At 43.5% G+C, this 21272-nt stretch overlaps 1 protein-coding gene across 1 annotated transcript; it reads right to left on the minus strand.

Annotated features, from left to right (window-relative positions):
* Nucleotides 1-3: 3 nt before the first annotated feature.
* On the minus strand, nt 4-20906 carry LOC111965373 (receptor expression-enhancing protein 2). Its single transcript, XM_023989532.2, has 8 exons — nt 20558-20906; nt 13364-13436; nt 7567-7643; nt 7124-7244; nt 6766-6879; nt 6339-6525; nt 1504-1676; nt 4-160 (listed from the first exon to the last, which is right to left on the minus strand). Exons 1-8 carry the CDS (start codon nt 20587-20589, stop codon nt 71-73), a joined length of 867 nt encoding a protein of 288 aa, XP_023845300.1. The 5' UTR covers nt 20590-20906; the 3' UTR covers nt 4-70.
* Between the last annotated feature and the right edge of the window lie 366 nt (nt 20907-21272).

Genomic DNA, 21272 nt, shown 5'->3' on the forward strand with positions numbered 1-21272 from the left:
TGTGTGTGTGTGTGTGTGTGTGTAGTAGTAGCGTACAGTAGGGTGTAGATCGGGACAGCAGATACAGGTCTCATTGTGACTCGCCGTTGTTGCTGGCTATAGCTGTAGTGGTAGTCTTCTTTTTTGGCATCTTTTTCACCGTCTTAGTAGTAGTAGTAGTCTGACAGGAGGGAAGAAAGGCAAGGAGTTTACCGAAGAGAAAATTTGAAAAATAAAGAAATGACAACAGAGATGAAAAAAAAATGAGAGAAGTAGGTATTCAGAGAACTTGGACAAGGGCTTAGCGTCCTAAGTGGGTAGACCCCTCGCACAAGAGCCGTCTAACAACMGACACACCGCATTCCTGAATTAGTCCACGGCGCGCACACAAATCTTCCTATACACAACCATGTACTATTGAGCCGTATATACAGTGCCTATAGAAAGTCTCCACTCCCTTGAACTTTCCACATTTTGCTACCTTAAAATGTTTAATGTAAACAACAAAAAAACAACAACAAAAAGGGATTCCTTTTGGTTATTCCTACACAACCAACTCCACTTTTTCAAAGTGAAAGGAAGTTAAAGATTTGCTAAATACATTTTTACAAATCAACTGAAATATCATAATTGAATAAGTCTCCACCCCCCCTGGAGTTAATACTTGGTGGAAGCAATTACAGCTGTGAATCATTTTTCATAAAAAAATGTTTTACCAACTTCGCACAACTCAGGCCAACCCAGTATATCCAKCGTTTTTGTCCAAATTGCTCATGCTCAGTAAATTTGGTTGGGGATTATTGTTGGACAGCGACATCACATTTATTTCAGCACCCAGAGAACAGCTCGAAATTACACAGAACAATGTCGTGTGTAATTGCGGCTATTCTTCCGGGTGCTGAAATCTGTCGTTTTTGAAACKTCATTTTATGTGACGTCGGAGCTCCAGTACGTCCACATTAGTCGCTGCTAAACTCCATTGTAAATCGTGGAGGTGAATAAAAAAATAAAAAAAGGTTTTAAATCGGCTAGTGCTGGAGTAGAGTAGGATGAGGTTTCCCCTTACACTGATCTAAGGCAAGTTTAGCATTTCCCTCCACTAAGATTAAAGACTCAGCTGATCGTAGAACTGTGTCCAGGGCAGCTTCTACACAGCTGCTGGAGAAGGCGATATTCATTCATACATGATAATATATGAGAGTATTTCTATTGGAGGATTATACAGTTCTACTGTGGGTGACCCTGTGACTTGCACACACTTAAACATATTAGGAGTCAAGAGTGGGGCGAGACTGCATTGGCGTCATCCTTCATTAAGGGTTGCGCTGTGACTCCTCAAAACAGAGTGGTATGTGCACTTTTCCTCATTGATTTCCACATTTACACTCACAATACTGGCACGCACACCCAGTGCACTTAAAACCATCACTTTTCTGACTCTCCTCAGTGCAGAAGAAGCAGTCACTCTCCTGTCACAAATAATGCATAAGCTGAAGTCCCACTCCCCTCTGTGTGATCCCCTACCTCGGTCTTGGCAGCGGCAGGTTTTTTGGTTGCCCTGACGCTGGCCGTGCGTTTCACGGGGGCCTTCTCCACGACGTCCTCGTCAGAATGCTCCGTGGTGATGCTCCTGGTGTCTGATTGGTCCGAGCTGTGCTGCGATGATTCGTCAAGATGAGGAACCATGGAGGAACGAGCTGTGGGATTRGACAGAGGGATTGTGGGCTGTCATGAGTGAAATTATCATCATCGTCACATTCCCACTAGTGTGCCAGGGGTGTATTCATTAGTTGCACACCGCAGAAACCGTTTACTCCTAACAGAAAAAGTTTTGCAATGAAAACAAGTTCAKGTAGGTCCCTCCCAGTTTCATGCYGTTTGCTTCATAGAGAATACATGGCAGGTTTCTAGGCTCTCCTATCAGACATGTGGTTGGTGAATGAGACGAAAGTACATGCCTATAGCCACTAACAGGAGCTCACGCGTTAAACACTCCAGTTTTGGTTAAGGACATATTCAATCTATCCCTATCCCTATCCCAGTCTGCTGTCCCCACTTGCTTCAAGATGTCCACCATTGATCCTACCCAATAAAGCAAAGGTGACTGAACTAAATGACTATGGACCCGTAGCACTCACTTCTGTCATCATGAAGTGCTTTGAGAGGCTAGTTAAGGATCATATCACCTCTACCTTACACCTTAGAACCACTTAGAGCTGCCCTGCCCCATTAACTCACAAAATTTGAGTTTGCTATTCACAAGAAGCATTGCCTGATGTGAACCATGCCCCGAACAAAAGAGATCTCAGAATATTAAGAATTGTTGCCTTGCATAAAGCTGGAAAGGGTGACAAAGGTATCTCTAAAAAAGTCAGTTCACCGTAAGACAAATTGTCTATAAACAGAGAAATKTAAGCACTGTTACTACTCTCCCTAGGAGAGGCCGTCCTACAACGATGACTAAGAGCACAGCACAAAATGCTCAATGGGATTAAGAAGAATCCTAAAGTGTCAGATTTTACAGAAATCTCTGGAAGATGCTAACGTCTCTGTTGACAAGTCTACAATACGTACACCACGGAAGAAGCCACTGCTGTCCAAAAAAAAAAAAACATTGCTGCAAATCTGAAATTTGCAAAAGTGCACRTGGATGTTCCACAGCGCTACTGGCAAAATATTCTGTGGACAAATTAAACTAAAGTTCTGTTGTTTGTAGGGTTGCACATTTTTGGGGAATATTCAGGTGTAAACTTTCCGTGGGAATGAACATTAACACCATTAAAATGTATATGTTTTTTGCATTGGATATATTTACCATATATGGAGAAAGAATCACCGACGAGACAGCCTATAGGGAGGAGGTCAGAGACCTGGCCGTGTGGTGCCAGGACAACAACCTCTCCCTCAACGTGATCAAGACAAAGGAGATGATTGTGGACTACAGGAAAAAAAGGACAGAGCACACCCCCATTCTCTTCGACGGGGCTGCAGTGGAGCATGTTGAGAGCTTCAAATTCCTTGGTGTCCACATCACCAACAAACTAACATGGTCCAAGCACACCAAGACAGTTGTGCCCTCATGACAAAACCTATTCCCCCTCAGGAGACGGAAAAGATTTGGCAAGGGTCCTCAAAAGGTTCTTCAGCTGCACCATTGAGAGCATCCTGACTGGTTGCATCACCATCTGGTATGGCAACAGCTCTACAAAGGCACTACAAAGGGTAGTGCGAACGGCCCAGTATATCACTGGGGCCAAGCTTCCTGCCATCCAGGACCTCTATACCTAGCGGTGACAGAGGAAGGCCCTAAAAATTGTCAAAGACTCCAGCCACCCTAGTCATAGACTGTTCTCTCTGCGCAAAGTCTAGGTCCAAGATGCTTCTCAACAGCTTCTACCCCCAAGCCTTAAGACTCCTGAACATCTAATMATTTGCATTGTGCMCCCGCCTCTTTACACCGCTGCTAGTCTGTTGTCATCATCTATGCATAGTCACTTCAATAACTCTACCTACATGTACATACTACCTCAACTAACCAGTGCCCCCGCACATTGACTCTACCACTAGCCACCTGTATATGGTCTCGTATTATTTTTTTTTTTACTGCTGCTCTTTAATTACTTCTTATTCTTGTCTGCATTTTTTTTTACTGAATTTTTGGTTGGGGGCTTACAAGTAAGCATTTCACTGTAAGGTCTACACCTGTTTTATTAGGTGAATGTGACTAATAAAATTATATTTGATTTGTTGTTGTGTTCCTATTCGTCTTCTTATTTTGCTTGGTGAGGTAGATTGCTGCGATAACTTGAGGACCCTTCACATACCTAACCACTTCCTTGGCTCTGTTGTATAATGTATCCATTGCTTTCAGTGCGATGATGTCTTGAGGAGCAGATTCAACGCATGAGCAGCACAGACAATGGGTGTGATGTGAGGGTAGGACCTGTCTCTTATACACATCTAGATGTGTATAAGAGACAGGTGGTGCTCTTATTCTTCTCATTTTGCTTGGTGAGGTAGATTGCTGCGATAACTTGAGGACCCTTCACATACCTAACCACTTCCTTGGCTCTGTTGTATAATGTATCCATTGCTTTCAGTGCGATGATGTCTTGAGCAGATTCAACGCATGAGCAGCACAGCCAATGGGTGTAAAATGAAACATATGGAAACAGGTGTATTAACACTCAGTTAGCAGGCTCAAGCAAGCTAAAACCCACATGGTAGCAAAAACTAACTAGCGGAAATKATTTTAAAACACACTTTGCTGTAGGCTACTATTTACTAGTTAAAAAAAACATRTSWYAAAATATTTTCACCCCAMCCAGTATGTAATCAAAGCTTACCAGAAAGCATGTAGTCCTTGGCTCAGACAGTGTAGTAGTGTGGGCTCAATAGCATCTTATTAGTGTGTAAGATCTTTAGAATCAGCTGTACATTCGATGGAAGATTGCACTGTGCATGCAGAGGGTTGCAATTCCATTGAATTGGGGATAGTTTAACCAAAATATGCCACAAGACCTAGAATTGCCTTGTGTATCCCRCAAAAAAAGTCACACTTATAAGCTAACTTGTTTGATGTATTTAAGCAAAATTTCCCAAATTCCCTGGCTTAAACTTCCAAATGGAAAATTTCCTGAAAAATGCAGGATATTTCCCGACCCTTTGCAACCCTAGCTGTTTGTAAGGAACACACAACACTATGTGTGGAGAAAAAAAAGGCACAGCACACCAACATCAAAACCTCATCCCAACTGTAAACTTTGGTGGAGAGAGCATCATGGTTTGGGGTTGCTTTGCTGCCTCAGCGCATGGACAGCTTGCCATCAGACGGAAAAATGAATTCCCAAGTTTATCAAGACATTTTACAGGAGAATGTAAGGCTATCTGTCCGGCAATTTGAGCTCAACAGAAGTATGGTGATGCACCAGGACAACGACCCAAAAGACTGAAGTAAAACAGCATGGCTTGAACAGAAGAAAATACGCCTTCTGGAGTGGCCCAGTCAGACTCCTGACCTCCTGTGGCATGACCTCAAGAGAGCAGTTTACACCAGACATCCCAAGGATATTGTGGACTTCAACAGTTTTGTAAAGAGGAATGGTCCAAAATTCCTCCTGACAGTTGTGCAGGTCTGATCCGTAACTACAGAAAATGTTTGGTTGACGTTATTGCTGCCAAAGGACAGTCAACCTGTTATTAAATCCAAGGGTTCACATACTTTCCCCAGCCTGCACTGAATGTTTACACAGTGTGCTCAATAAAGACATGAACAATTATAATTGTGTGTTATTAGTTTAAGCAGACAGTGTTTTTCTATTGTTGTGACTTAGATGAAGACCAGATAACATTTTATGACCAATTTATTCAGAAATCCAGGTAATTCTAAAAAGGTTCACATACTTTTTCTTCCCACTAAATTCTATTCAATGTCACTTCGATATTGCTCGTCCTAATATTTCCATTATTTTACTTTTAGATGTGTGTATTGTTAGATGCTACTGCACTGTTGGAGCTTGGAACACAAGCATTTCGCTACACCCGCAATAACATCTGCTAAATATGTGTATGTGACCAATAAAATTTGATTTGATTTTTTTGTTGTTACCGTTTCCTGTTCTGTCTCTTTTATATGGTCTGTCTCGTCGCTACACTAGTTCTCCTCTTTCCTGGCTTTCATGCCATACTGCCCATGAACTAAATGTATTCCCTTTCTCCATCCTCACTCTCCTTTTCTACCTCAGTGTTTCCCCCTGTATTCACAAACTGCCAGCCCCACAGAGACAGCGCTGTGCAGTCAGACACAAAGACCCCCCACTGACATCACATGCTCCCTCTCCCCATCTCCTCCCCTTCTGCAGCGTTTCCTCCCTGGCATCCTGCAGTTTTTTTTAAATCACATGACTTCACCACCTCCCTCCCAGTACCGATAAGAGCTGTTCGACAACGGGCACAGAGTACAGACAGTATTACAGTACGCTGACTTGTCTAWGACTAAAATGGCTGTCATTTCTCRACAACCTTTTTGACCGGTGATCAGKTCCACATACCCCAATATTCACAGTGATCTGTACGCATGCATTATATACTCTGCCGTATGGAAGCAGGAAGAGGACTGGCCACCCCTCGGTCTGGTTCCTCTCTAGGTTTCTTCCTAGGTTTTGGCCTTTCTCTGGAGTTTTTCCTAGCCACCGTGCTTCTACACCTGCATTGCTTGCTGTTTTAGGCTGGGTTTCTGTACAGTACTTTGAGATATCAGCTGATCTAAGAAGGGCTATATAAATACATTTGATGGCGCAAGCCAGCATTTGTGTGTGGGTGTGTGTGTGTGTGTGTGTGTGTGTGTGTGTGTTACCCACTCTGGCGTGTGGCTTTGGCGCGGGGCAGTGTGTTAGATAGCGTGCTACTTCCAGTAACCATGTCGTCCATGGCGTCTCTCCTCATGCGCGGGTCAGAGGAACGCAGGCCCAGCTCCTCCCCATCGTTGATCAGAGTCAGGTCCTGCATGCTGAAACTACGCAGCTTCTCCGACAACACGCCCTGGCCCTGCACAGCACACACATCGCTCAAACACTGCAGGCTCTAGATGTACGCATATACAGACAGACGCCCTACAGCATTCCAGTGCTAAGGCACATGAAGTGAGCATACAGTAAGAGCACACAGCTCAAACGCCTTGGGGTGACAAAGACACATATGCACATTGTAAGTTCCATCCTCTCTCGCACACGGAAACACCATGTGCACACAGACACACCCCTGGTCGAGGCCCGGCGCCTTGCTTACCTTGCTAGCTGCAGTGACGGCGGCCGTAGCAGCCAAGTTCAGCCCCCTCTTTCCAAACCTCATCATAGTCTCATAACTACGGTCTTTGGCCTGGGTGATGTACTCGTCTATTTCCTACAGGTCAGAAGATGGGTAAAAAGACATAATAAAAAATTATTAAAAGGAAAGAGCAGGAGAGAAACAGAWATAGAAAGACAGAGCAAAAGCAGGTGACAGTCACGCAAAACAAAGAAAGATGAGTCAACGCATCTAACTAGTAGAAAATTGACAGGCAGACAGAGAGCTGGATCTCATTGTGACCTCTAACCCTCTCCTTGTTGGACCGGGTTAGAGTTCATGGTTAAGAGTTACACATTACCTTCTCCTTGTTGGACAAGGTGGGGTGGACGAACTTGCGGTAGAGCACGCTGGAGCCCTTAGTGTACGGAGACAGGAGCCAGATCACAAAGGCTATCTTCAACTCAAAGTAGAAAGGAAACCTGCATGGACAACCACACCAACAGGAGATACTTAATAGGCAGGAAAGGAGAATGGATCTAGGCCTCTTTCAGGGACCAAAGGGTGTACCAAGCGTTTGCGCCGATATCTTGGTACTTTTCAGAAGGCAATAGCCTACCTACACCATGACAAATGTAGACAAACAAAATCAAAGTTGATTTAAATATAGCAATCCTAGTGAGCACATCTTTTCAACCATGAATACGTATTGTCAAAGTATTTTGATCCTAGGGGGTAGTCCTAGGGACTGGTGTTGTATCGTGGCTGTAGGGCAGTGGTCAGAGACGACCCACCAAGACTCACCAGGACATGAACAAGTCGGTGAGGGTCTCCACTGTGGTGAATAACGCAAACACTATCCAGTACATCATCCATTTCACCTGGACACACAAACGATGGAGAGAGCGTCACAAAATATAGCACAGCCTACAGTAATCGGCCGTAAAAATGTGACAAGACGCATGTACAGCATTCGCCGTCTACCGCACACACAAGCATGCACGTTACAGCCCTTATAGACCGAATCACTATGCATGGTTTATCACTGCCAAAGGATGGGCAAGGAATAAAATCCAGTCAGTGTGTGAAGTGTACCATCAATTACTGCAATATAAATAGCAAGACGGTATGGATGAATCCTAAAAGACACACTGACAGAGTGCAAACATGTTAATACAGTGCCCTTCAGGACGTATTCAGACCCCTTCCCTTTCTCCACATTTTGATACGTTACAGCATTATTCTAAAACGGATTAAATTAATGTTTTTCCCCTCAATCTACACACAATACCCCATAATGACAAAGTGAAAACAGGTTTTGAAATGGTTTGCAAATGTATTAAAAAWATATATAATTACGATACCTTTTTACATAAGTATTCAGACCCTTTGCTATGAGACTCAAAATTCATCCTGTTTACATTGATCACCCTTGAGACATTTCTACTTGGAGTCCATTTGTGGTAAATTCAATTGATTGGACATGATATGGAAAGGCACAAACACCTGTCTATATAAAAGGTCCCACAGATGACAGTGCATGTCAGTGCAAAAATCAAGCCATGAGGTCAAAGTAATTGTCCGTAGAGATCCGAGACAGGATTGTGTCGAGGCACAGATCTGGGGAAGGGTACCAAAAAATGTCTGCAGCATTGAAGGTCCCCAAGAACACAGTGGCCTCTATCATTCTTAAAAATGGAAGAAGTTTGGAACCACCAAGACTCTTCCTAGAGCTGGCCGCCCGGCCAAACTGAGCAATCGGAGGAGAAGGGCCTTGGTCAGGGAGGTGACCAAGGCCCTTCTCCTCTGATTGCTCAGTTTGGTAGAGTGGCCAGACGGAAGCCACTCCTCAGTAAAAAGCACATGACAGCCAGGTTGGAGTTTGCCAAAAGGCACCTACAGGACTCTCAGAACATGAGAAACAAGACTCTGGTCTGACAAAACCATGATTGAACTCTTTGGCCTGAATGCCAAGAGACACGTCTGGAGGAAACCTAGCACCAATGACGGACTGGCCATCTGGAGTACCGAGAGTTTTCCCGGTGAGCCGCTTGACAATTGGGGCCGATGCAACGCAAAATATAAATAACCTCGGCCCCCGCTTAAATAAAAATAACCAACTGCTGTGTGTCTGACTGGCCCCACTACGGTTGGGTATTACATCTGTCAGCCTCTCTCCCCCASCCAATTACTTTTGGTCCAGTCCATTCTAACTTTACCTGGGCCCCACCCCTTTCCCATCTCTGTTAAGTGGTGACATTTGGATAAATAGTGGAGTGGAGCAAGATGGACAAACAAAACGAAAAACGTAGAAAGGTGGTGCTGAAAAGCAGAGAGGTTGAAGTCCCTTGGGACTGATGCAGCCAAACGTTTTAAAATAACAAATTATTAATTTGGCGCCGTTCAGTCAATCATCTCAGCCTAGTGAGCCTGAAGGCCCTGGCAGGAGAGAGAGCAGCCCATTGAGTCCAGCGATACCAGTTCAAATGTTAGTCAAGGTTTTGCAGCTGAAGTGGTAAGACAATAGGGATAAGATAAGCAATGTTTGGGTTTGGCTAGCTGGCCTTTTGTTGAAACAAGCCCTTGTCAATGTCACTTTTCGTGAACCGACCAATCACAGCCTGGATGGGGCGGGACATTAAAGGTTGACGTGCTACAGCAAACTTTAGAAATGTTGAACTCATTGTTATGCATGAATTGTTGATTATTGACAAGTTAGTCTCTTTGTTAATGCTAAGTACTAACAACCRATGTAGACCATTTTTCTTGCACAAGGATTTAATRATGGAACAAAACGTACAAAAATTATAAATGTTGGTTGTGTATTGCTTAAACTGATGTATTGTCCAATTGGAATTAATATTATACTAGCTGTATTTAGTATACTATTATTATATTCACATTACTTTTTATTTAATGTTATAATATTATACTAAATTACTCATCCAGGTTGAGGATACTGCATCTGCAGTGGACAGACGTAGATTGAGCCAGAGCCAGGATGCCACACCAATTTTTGATTATTTTAAGGGGCCGAAGTCAAGGGACCTAGATATGTTTTTCAGTTTCCACCCCCAACAAAAGTGGGAAAAGTGTGGTGCAGAAGGTGCTCTTTTGTAAAGATGGGACCAACAGGAAGTGGCTGTCATACAGTGACGAGAACTATGCTTTATTCAGCTTCATGTGTATGGCATTTGCAAAGCCCGCAGAACAGCCCTTTCATTAATGGAATGGCAGACGGGAAGCATATCCATCACAGAGTGGAAGAGCATTATGCATARAGGTTATGCCGAGGCCTACTTTCTAAGGTCCTCCAAAAGGTAACATTGAGAGCCTGTTCATCGGCAGTCAGATGTCTGCTCATAGAGAGCAAGTGCACAGTAGAAGGCAAGTGCTAGAGCGCATTATAGATGTTAAAGTCATAGGGAAGAGGGGTCTGAGCTACAGAGGCATGCAGTCTGAAGCAGCTTGTAYGCTAGATGACAGCAGCATTGCCCATGGCAACTTTTTAGAGATGATCATTCTGCTGAGTACGACCTGTGTATTTTTTATTTATTTAACCAGGTAGGCCAGTTGAGAACAAGTTCTCATTTGCAACTGCGACCTGGCCAAGATAAAGCAAAGCAGTGCAACAAAAACAACAGAGTTACACATGGGATAAACAAACATAGTCAACAACACAATAGAAAAAGCTATGTACAGTGTGTGCAAATGTAGTAGGATTGGGGGGGTAAGGCAATAAATAGGCCATAGTGGCGAAGTACTTACAATTTAGCATTAACACTGGAGTGATAGATGTGCAGATGATAACGTGCAAGTAGATATACTGGGGTGCAAAGGATAAAAAAAGTAAAAACAATATGGGGATGAGGTAGTTGGGTGTGCTATTTACAGATGGGCTGTGTACAGGTACAGTGATCGGGTAAGCTGCTCTGACAGCTGATGCGTAAAGTTAGAGAGGGAGATATGAGTCTCCAGCTTCAGTGATTTTTGCAATTCGTTCCAGTCATTGGCAGCAGAGAACTGGAAGGAAAGGCGGCCAAAGGGAGGTGTTGGCTTTGGGGATGACCAGTGAAATATACCTGCTGGARYGTGTGTTGCTATGGTGATCAGTGAGCTGAGATAAGGCGGGGCTTTRCCTAGCAAAGACTTAWGAATGTATGAAGGAGCATCTCACTGCCTGCATAGAGAAAAGCAAAAAAATAAACTCTGAGCCTGGGTCAAGAGGGGGAAGAGGCTCTCTAATCACTCTTATCAAAGACTACCACCGATAACGTCATTACCACCATCCGACGCAGGCCACCATAACAAGTGAAATGCAGGAAGCTCGTATGTTCAGTCCAGATTGACACTACAACACAAGATCAATGCTCTGTCATAGTCAAATGTGTGACGAACGTCATGAGAGGCTTGTGGCTGTGRTGAAATGCGAGGCATCCACTGGAYACCACTTTGTCCAGGTACTGAGTGAAGTAGTGGAAAACATGAAGCTTGACACCACCAATCAAGTGCATGGGCGGTGCTATGTACACATCTTGAACCTTGTTTTGGCAGACACACAGTGTGTCTTGGCAAGCGGGTCACTTTTTTTCTCTTAATAACAACATAGCTGTTTTCTTCAGTGAATYCTACTAGAGGACGAACATTTTGGAGAAGGAGAGCAAGGACCCAAGACAGACATCTTGCTCCAATTGGAGAGACACGCTGGTGGGCTAAAGACAGTGCCTTAAAGGTCTTTGGAGCTTTTGGAAATCCAGATGAGGGTCTGTATGTTGATGTCCTTCTCACTCTTTCAACCATACAAGATCAGAAAAACAACACTACTGCACGGGTCAAGGCACAAGGATACATTGAGGGGGTTGCTGAAGTATGGAACAATACTTAAAACTCASATATTCCTCAGAATATTTCAGGTCACCTCACCAGTCTCAAAATATCTTCAAAACAAGTGGAATGGACATTCTGTCCGWGCATCGTATGGTTGTGTCTACAGAGGAGCAGCTGAAAGGAATGGCAAGAGATTTKGAAAAAGTCAAGGCAGCTGCAGACACATTTGTTCAGTGGGCCAACAGGARGTTGCAGGAACGGGATGAGGAAACAGAGCTGGAGTTAGAGACCCCTCGGCCAACGAAAAGGGCTCGAAAGAAGAAAACCGTGCCTGGAGAGATGGCACAAGATGAGACTTTTACTGGGGTAGAGAGTGCATACAAGAGTGGGGTCCATAATCAAATTCTGGATACAGTTATAGACAGCATCCATCTGCGATTTGGCACTTTGTATGTAATGGCACTTTGTATGCCGACATTGCTCTTATAGACCCTAAAAACTTTAGTCAGCTAACATCCAGTGCCAGCGGCTTTACACAGACAGCCCTTCAAGAACTAAGCAAATACTTTATCCCTATTTGTTCTATTGTTCAGTAATCTTGTTTACATAAAGTGTGGCGTGGGTGGTGGTGTATCACTGGAGGGATTTTTGGTGGGCCGGTCTGAGTCAAAAAGTCCAGGTACATTTTTCGTTCTCAGTTCTTCCCTGCCTGCACCATCCCTACGGTGAAGCATGGTGGTGGCAGCATCATGCTGTGGGGGTGTTTTAAAATGGCAGGGACTGGGAGGATTGAGGGAAAGGCAGGAGTGCTGTCGGGACAAGTCTCTGAATGTCCTTGAGCGGCACGGCCAGAGCCCGGACTTGAACCCGATCTAACATCTCCGGAGAGACCTGAAAATAGCTGTGCAGCGAAGCTCCCCATCCAACCTGACAGAGCTTGAGAGGATCTGCAGAGAAGAATGGGAGGAACTCCCCAAATGCAGGTGTGCTAAGCTTGTAGCATCATACCCAAGAAGACTTGCACCAAAAGGTGCTTCAGAGTAAAGGGTCTGAATACTTAAGGATAATAAAAATGTATCACATTTACATTCGCAAAAATTTCTAAAAAACAGTTCTATCATTAAGGGGTATTGTGTGTAGATTGAGGGGGGGGGGGGACCAATTGAATCCATTTTAGAATAAGGCTGTAACGTAACAAAATGTAGAAAAAGTCAAAGTGTCTGAATACTTTCCGAATGCACTGTATGTCTATCGACATATAAACAATTCAAAGTACTAAACCCAGCTAGGGAATGCAGTGAATAGCCTGAGAGGTTGAGTCACATTTTGGGGTGGGGGTGAGAAATAAAACCAACAAGGCTAAAAATGGCATCCTCCTCTGTATCTCTCCCTCTGTCAGTCTGCATGTGCCCCCGCTCAGATATTGAGAGTGGGGTTTCTATAGCAACCAGAGAGCAGAGACTAAGGAGAGAGCTTGGCAGAGGACCCCTCTTCCTTCTCTTTCTCATCCCTCTGCTCGCTGACAGGGATGAGGTAAGCTGGGAGGTTCCCCTTTTAAACGGATACAGTTGAACTGCTCTCGCATCCTCAGAGACAATGGAAACTTGCAGCATCCCATTGGAGAGAGTAAAATCCCACACCCCATTTTAAAAAACAGTCACTTTTTCCAATAAGAATATGAGCTGGCTACAAAAGACACTTTAAAATGTTTATCGTACACTAATATACTGGAATAATAATAAAAATACATTTAAAAAATAGGTACAGTACTCACATATTCCTTCACATTCTTCGTCTTGACAGCCTTGTATGAGGAGTAGGCCGGGTAGAGGGTCCCGAAGGCCAGGCTGAAGGACGAGGAGACATGGRTCAGAGGTTACGGTACAGTAAACAACATCACCCGGGCAACATGACCTCAGGATGCCAACACTGAACAAAATGTTTCCCTCTGTTTCAATATTTATCCAGTCAAATGTTGCTTAACACATGACTCGAGTYTAAAACCCATGATCTCAGTGTCAACATAAATAGGTTGCGTTCAAAGAAAGTAGGCCATATTCTGAACAGGCTCTAAATGTGCACTCAAAAAAATAAAAACACTGTTAGCCTACCAGCTGTATTGCGATAATACATGGTGACATTTAGACATAAAAAAAACAGGCAGTGGTTTGTTGGAACAAATTCTCTCTCCAGGAAACAGAAGATTGGAAAACCATGGAGAGCGGTTCTGCTACTGTACTGATAGAGGGACAAAACACAAAAAGGGCTAACGACAGGTCACCCACCGTATGTGAACCTGCCTGCAACACACACAAAAAGGAAAAATAAATCCAGTCACACACACACAGTGCTCTGTCCTGTCGGCGCGGCAATTACTGCTGATGTGACAGGAACTGAATGCTGAGCGAGGGGAGATCTAGGAGGACCACGCCTTACTGTCTGTCTGTCTGCCTGCCACACACAGCCATCAGAGGCTGACTGCTACCAGTGTATGTACGTTATGTGCATTTCTACCACTGTAGGTTAAATTGTGATAAGGTGTACCACCTTTCGGTCAGAGTGATACTTTGTGTATTCCAAACTCTCTCTTAGGCTGCCTGTGGAACTCGTCCTGCTATGGGATTTTCTTGTTCCATTGGTGTATGTCGTGTACACTGGGTCCATGCATCCATCTAGGTATGTGTGTGTGTCTGAGTGATTTGCCCAGTCATACATGTTGGGCCAGGGCTGCACTGTGTTGTTAGCTTTACATTGCAGTAAGAGGAGACGTTGGGCAGGGCAGGCCGGAGGACACCCATGTGTCACAAGTTTGGACGGCACAGTAGAGTAGAGAACACTAGAATGTACATATCTACTTTACTCTGGTCTACTGTACTGGCYACAATGGGAAATTATAGTAGTCACAAACTACAGTTGGGTCAAACCAACCACCTCATTGACAACTCCGCAATAAAGGGCTCTGGAGTCTGATGCCCAGTCCCAATGGCAAACATTTATTAGAAACCAGTGGCCATCGACGGCCTTTATTTAAATTAATATTGCGGCCGCGAACGACCTTGTTTATCTATCAAAAATATCTGTGTCAATATCGCTAAATTAACTTGCTAACCACCTGTTGTCGTATTCGTGTGGCTGTTATCACATTTTTATGATTGCGTGCTGTCTCATGGAAATAGTCGCAGTGTTTAGCTGTATATAACCAGCTAACTAATGTTAGTTGGTTGTTTTGTCTTGTTTCTACCGATGTCATTTATATGAAAACGGCCCAAGCTGCTTTCTATAGCTAGCTAGCTAGTCTGTCAGGCAAGAAAAGTTGCGTGTAGTGATACATTTGGGCAGCGCTCACGAAGCGCCAACCTCAGCTATCACTTTTACTAGCTAGCCATACAGAAAACCAGCTTACTAGCCACCGAAACGAAGGCTAGAGTAATTGGTGTTTATCTGTTGGGCTTAGGTTATGGTTTGTCATGTTTGCTAGGTGCAGATATTCATAGGCTATACATTGCCTCGTTTGTCTATTATTTGACAGCTTAGTTGTCGTATTAGGGTAGAAGATGCCTGCGCAGTGGAACGCATATGAGGAGTTGGATATTTGTTTACATAGCAAGCTAACAAGTTTCTTGTTTCTCCTGTTTCTACCGATGCAATTAATTTGGAAACTGTTCCAGCTTCGTAACTAATCAGCTAACATTGKCAAACTCTGTAGTTAGTGAGTGAGAAATGAGAGGCGTGTAACTATCACAATTTATTATGGAAACACCTTATTAGGAAGAGAGTATGTGTATGGTTGAGAAATAGAGGAAGGAAGAGAGACTATGTTCCAGACTACAATTGTATCCTATTTGTTGCTTCTCTCTCTTTGTTACTCTAGGTCAGTGAAAAAAGTGATGTGGAGCGTCAAGGCTCAGCAGCAAAAGGCAGGAAGGAATATAAGTTAGAGATGATTGGAGGGATAGAGATGCTGAGCAAAAGGAGGGAGAGTGACTGAGAGGAGAGAGTACACCCACGAGGGGAGCCTACGTTTCCATGGCGTGTGTCTGCCCTWAGTCTCACCATTGACCCTTGTACCACACAGCCTGGTGCTAAAGTGACAGTGGTAGGGGTTTGTAGTAGTTTTTATTTAAAAAAAGGTAGGAATTTATCTATTCCAGAACTTGTAATGGATTACAACAAGAAAATGGACAGGGTTGACCATCTTGACCAACTGAGGAGCTATTACTATGTTGGAAGCACAGGCAGAAAATGATGGAAGTATGTGTTATTTTTGTGTGTGTGTGTGTGGGGGGGGGGGGTGCTCAACATAGCCCTCAAATGCGTACATTGTGTGGGGGACCCTGCAAAGGCCTCTTTCCAGAAATCTCTTCTCTGAAGGCATTCAAAACACAGCTTGTGCATTCACTTTGTGATATGGCTACAGTGGCAGGGGAGACAAGAATGTGGCACCAGGGCATGTTGACTGAGTTGTAACTCATTTGAAAGCAGGTGTGCATCCGGAGTGGACATACAGTAGGGCAAAGAGTGGGAGATGTGTAGAAACGTCCTATGTGTTCTGTGCCACTTTGCAGGATGGGGCCGTGCTTCCAGAAGTTCCATGACATGTAGGCTAAATGAAAACACTAAAGTGATAGTGTGAAATATGAATTTGTCCTACAAATATTGTGTATSTAATACTTATTGCATTCACTGAATAGTTGTCAAAGTAGGCTACTATTTCAACATTTTGTCTCAGGCCTGGTTTGTACTAAATCTTGAGTAGTTACCTACGTTACAACTAACGCAGCTTCTTCCCATTTCGCGGCAACATCAAAGACAGTTCATCATGTATAAAGTCTCTGGACTTACCGTCTATATGCCAATTTTCATCGATACAAATATATTTAGTTAAGACAATCGGGTTTTAACATGCCCAGAATGAGTTTGTTGTAGGAGAAACTGACCTTGGGCGATGATTTCTCTTGAAACAATGAGCCGTCTTTCGGCGCTCTGAAAGCTCAGAGCGGACATTCATTACATTTCTGAGATAGTCTCTATTTGCAAGCTGGCGAAGGGATTTAGTGTGTCGGCGAAGGGATTTAGTGTGTCGTCAAAGTGCTACGGATCGGGAAAAGGGTCTAACATTGCCATGTTGCTCCATGACGTTGTTTGCTATGGGGAAAGCTCAGAGAAACCTTTTGTAAACAAACAATGGATATTTCACTCACCCTTTTTGTGGAATTAGTTGTCTTTTTATAATGGAAGATTACTGCATAACATATCCCATTAGAATTTATACAACATGCCTGAACAAAAAATTGCTTGCTAACATATGCTTGTTTTCAGATGAGGCCACTAGTGCTGCCTCCTCAACCACCCCCAGCTGGGCCCAAGACACCGGTTACACCTCCTATCCCAACCTTTAAAAATAGTTAYCTTTTCTAACCATTTAACCCGATGTAAAATGCTTAACTGTGCTAGATACATCATGGTTAAATAAAATCTCCCAAAAATTACATCAAAGCCAAAAAAGTTGTAAACCAGAGTGCGTGTGGCTGGTGCAAGGGGGAGGTGCCTCCCACCCGGGAGACGTGTCCTCAGGGCATAAAATGTACTTTTTGAATGACCTCTGCCAACATTAGCTTTAGTCGAACAGGGCGAAAACGGTCTTCTCCATGCTGCAAACCGTTCTGCAGCCTTGCGAAGCACATCAAGTACTGAAAATGCAGGCTAGACATCTGACAAAAACAACATATGGTAAAACGCATGTGCAGCTGGTGGACATATGGCATTAATCGCTCTACACACTAAAGGTAATAGTTGCCTTAGATGTTATTATTGGTTATGTAATACAATGCAAAGTCAGACAGTAGGCTACATCATTAGCCCTATTTGCATGGGACTAGTATTACTACAGATTGTTGGTTATGTAATTATTAACCCAGAATATCCGTTATTCCAGAGGACGATTCGGAGGGGCCTTAAAATTTGTGGATTTGGCTACTTCAGCAAGACCCATTGCTGCCAGGTGTATAAAATCGAGCAGACAGCCATGCAGTGTCCATAGACACACATTGGTAGTAGAATGGCCTTACTGAAGATCTCAGTGACTTTCAACGTGGCACCGTCATAGGGGTCCACCTTTCCAACAAGTCAGTTGCTCTGGTCAACTGCAAGTGCTGCAAGTGGAAACGTCTAGGAGCAACAATGTCTCAGCCAGGAAGTGGTAGGCCACACAAGCTCACAGAATGGTTCCACTGAGTGCTGAAGCGCATAAAAGTCGTCTGTCTTCGGTTGCAACACTCACTACCGAGTTCCAAACTGCCTCTGGAAGCAACGTCAGCACAATAACTGTTCAATGCAAACGTCGGGAGCTTCATGAAATGGGTTTCCATGGCCTAGCAGCCACACAAAAGCCTAAGCTCACCATACGCAATGCCAAACGTCAGCTGGAGTGGAGTAAAGCTGAATTGATTAATCATGCTTCACAATCTGGCAGTATGACTAGGTTTGGCGGATGCCAAGAGAATGCTACCTACCCCAATGCATAATGCCAACTGTAAAGTTGGTTGGAGGAGTAATAACGGTCTGGGGCTGTTTTTCATGGTTCGCCTCCCTCTTCATCTCACCAAAACATAATTGGTCTCACCCCTTATGAAACAGCACCACTGTCACAGTGACAGCTCCATGATAACACATTACACCCGATGCAAGTGCTTTTTGTTTTGCCTGATGTTAGGCTGGACAATAGAACGAGTCAAAATTCACCCAAGGCTGAAAAACGGCTTTAGAACGTWGGCTAAGCTGGAACACTAGCGCGAGCGCATAGCAAATTAATGGAATCAAACGTTCGCAGAGACAGTTTTGACTGAAGTGAAGCTTAAAAATGTAGCCCTTTTAAATTTTACWACTACAATCTGTTCTTAGGACGAAACTGAAAAATAACTCGTGTAGAAAGTAAACATCCACACCTCAATGGTGCCAAGTGTGCTTATGTCTGCATAACGAGGAAGTAGGGGAAAAATGGCAACTTCTGACTATTTCTGGTCTCGCGTTTGATGACAACGAGATACACATTGCGAGATATTTGGCGAAATATACCAGCAGCGTTCCAAGGGAAAAAGGTATTTCGGAGCTAGCGTTTGATGACAACGAGATACACTACCCAGCCTTACATAATTCGAAAGAGGAGATTCTCATGATTAAAATGGTGTCCAATTTGTATTTATTTTTTAAAATCTAAATATACACATTGCGAGATATTTGGCAAAATAGACAGACATACCTATATTTCCCTATAGTAAACAATGGGACGACCTCAGAGTAACGAGTCATTTTTTGTTGTTTGCATTTTTACTATAAACAACGTGAGCAGGTCTCCATTGCCAACTATAKCGAAGCAACCATTGTGACATAGTACAACAAAATGGGATTAGAAAGTTCGGAAGGCGAGTTGGTGCCACAGTGTTCAATAGAACTAATAGGCGCTGGCAGGGTGAAACATTTCCTTAAAATAACGCCTGTTTTTCGTGATTACTCAAACTACGGCAGGCAGCTGGGGTATATGGTAATATTATGAAACTGGGCTCCACAGCGGATGCAATTACCTAMTTTTTATTAGAAAAAAKCATTGTTAAAAATGTCATGTGTCCAGCCTACTGATGTCTAGCCCGCATTCTTCGGCACTTGACGCATGTGCTTCGCTTTTCAACTACCTAAAAGCGAGCTGGTTGGAGTCTGTGTACTTCGGTTTGTAACACCGCACGAGTTGAAAATTTTGAACGCATGCAGTGCACAACAGCCTAGTGTTGTGGACTGCTCCATTGACAATGAACGAATTCCGCCGGAATGCAAATAGTGAGGCATCTGGTGGACATGAGGCGTTAAAGCTTCAATGTGTAACTTTTTTGAGCGACGGACCAAAATCACAGAAATTAGTTCTAGACCTGTCGTTCTCAACGAAAGCAAGTCTAAGAAGAGTTAGATTTAAACTATGTACATTATTTCTATGCTTCCTGTTAAGTTTCGGTTTTGTATACCAGCTTCAAAAAGCTGAAAATACAATATTGTTGGCTATTGAAAAGATATTTAACAGCTGTTTACATGGTACATGGACTCGTGACACAATGCTTGTTTTGTCAAAAACTGAAATTAGGCGAACTATTCGAATTTTAGCAACCAGGAATTTACGAGCCATTTCTGCATATTGCACATTTAAGACAACTCATGAATGACAAAGATCAATCATGTAAAAAATATTGACTTGATCTTGGTTGAGGTAACATTGGGATAGTGCATAATCCTGAATAGTGCAGGCCTGGCTTCTATGATCATCAAAACATATGACCGCAACTGCACTGTTAACATGACACACGACAGCCAGACAAATCAAAATCAAAATTATTTGTCTGGCTGTCAGCGTCATGCTAGCAGTGCAGTTGCTGCCATGTTTTGATGATCGTAGCAGCCGGGCCTGCATTATTCAAGATTATGCACGATTAGCGATATCCAAGAATAAAGCATTTTTGCATTACTGATTTAGTTACACAACCGATATATGACTTCGTAAATTTACTTAAGTAGATGGCATTAGCAATCTTGTTAGCCATTTAATGTATTCCACCTTCACTTCAATTGGCTAGCAGCGTTGTCATTTCAACGAACCACATTAGCTAGCTAACGTTACCTTGCCAATTTTGCACTGGCTAACGGTGTTGCTGTTTGCCTACCATCCTGGCTTTATGAAACACCAGTGGTCAAAACGCACATTTAGACACCATGGGCTATTTATAAACCAACGACAATTTATTTGCTAGAAAATTAGCTCGCTCGCTAGCAATCTTGCTMTCAAGATAACTGTTCGCCTGCGCTCTGGGCACAAGCCATGGCATCGAACAGATGACAGCGCGAGTTAGCGTATGTAGCTATAGAACACGATGTGGGCTGACAAGAGCCGATAGCTACAACAAACAGACGCTGCAGAATGCATACTCACACTACCATCCTGGAGATAATCCACGACACCATCTTAATTGGTTGATTGTAGTGAGCTTTTCCTTATTCTCGGAAATCTAACTAGCTGGATACCCCCCCATTCCTCCGTCCACGACCGTGTGGTTGTGATGCAAGTGCAGTTAGTTGCCTGCTCCTGCTCTTGAATGCTCTATTTTACTGGCAGGTAGGCTACTGTGGATTCTGAATCTGCAGCATTCAAATCGCTGGAACTCCTCTTCTCTTAAAGGGGCAGGTCCACACTGGTTTGTCTAGTCCGTAGAGACGGCAAAAACAACTGGTTACTGCCACAATGAAATAGGTCCTATGAAGGCTGCCACTGACCCAATTAGCTGAATTACGTAGGCCTAGATAGATAGACAATACCAAAAAGCTCTGTACAGTGAAACGTCCTGGAGAGCTACGGTCGTGTGTTTTCACTCCATCCTAATCTAGCACATCTGATTCCAATAATTAGCTGGTTGATAAACTGAATTAGATTAGTTATGACTGGGGTTGGAGCAAAAACCTACAGCGGTGGGTAGCTCTCCAGGAACAGGGTTGGTGAGCCCTGCTGTAGGTGCTAGGCAGCTGCCACAACAAGTCTGTCTTCCTTCATTCCCTCATAAAAATATGGCAGGGTATTTGTGCAAAGATTATTGCACACGATAGTTCTATGGCATTATGTAATTGATTATCTGTTAATATTCTATGTAATA

This window comes from Salvelinus sp. IW2-2015, linkage group LG6.1 (genome assembly GCF_002910315.2).
Source record: "Salvelinus sp. IW2-2015 linkage group LG6.1, ASM291031v2, whole genome shotgun sequence".
NCBI classification, from domain to species: domain Eukaryota; kingdom Metazoa; phylum Chordata; class Actinopteri; order Salmoniformes; family Salmonidae; genus Salvelinus; species Salvelinus sp. IW2-2015.

What these genes read in the sequence shown, in the direction of transcription:
- LOC111965373 (XM_023989532.2), bottom strand. Translation starts at nt 20,589, where the DNA reads ATGGTGTCGTGGATTATCTCCAGGATGGTAGT. An exon ending in CCTTGTCCAACAAGGAGAAG is followed by an intron (nt 6,880 to 7,123) that starts GTAATGTGTAAC and finishes TCTGACCTGTAG; the next exon opens with GAAATAGACGAGTACATCAC. An exon ending in CTGCCGCTGCCAAGACCGAG is followed by an intron (nt 161 to 1,503) that starts GTAGGGGATCAC and finishes CCCTCCTGTCAG; the next exon opens with ACTACTACTACTACTAAGAC.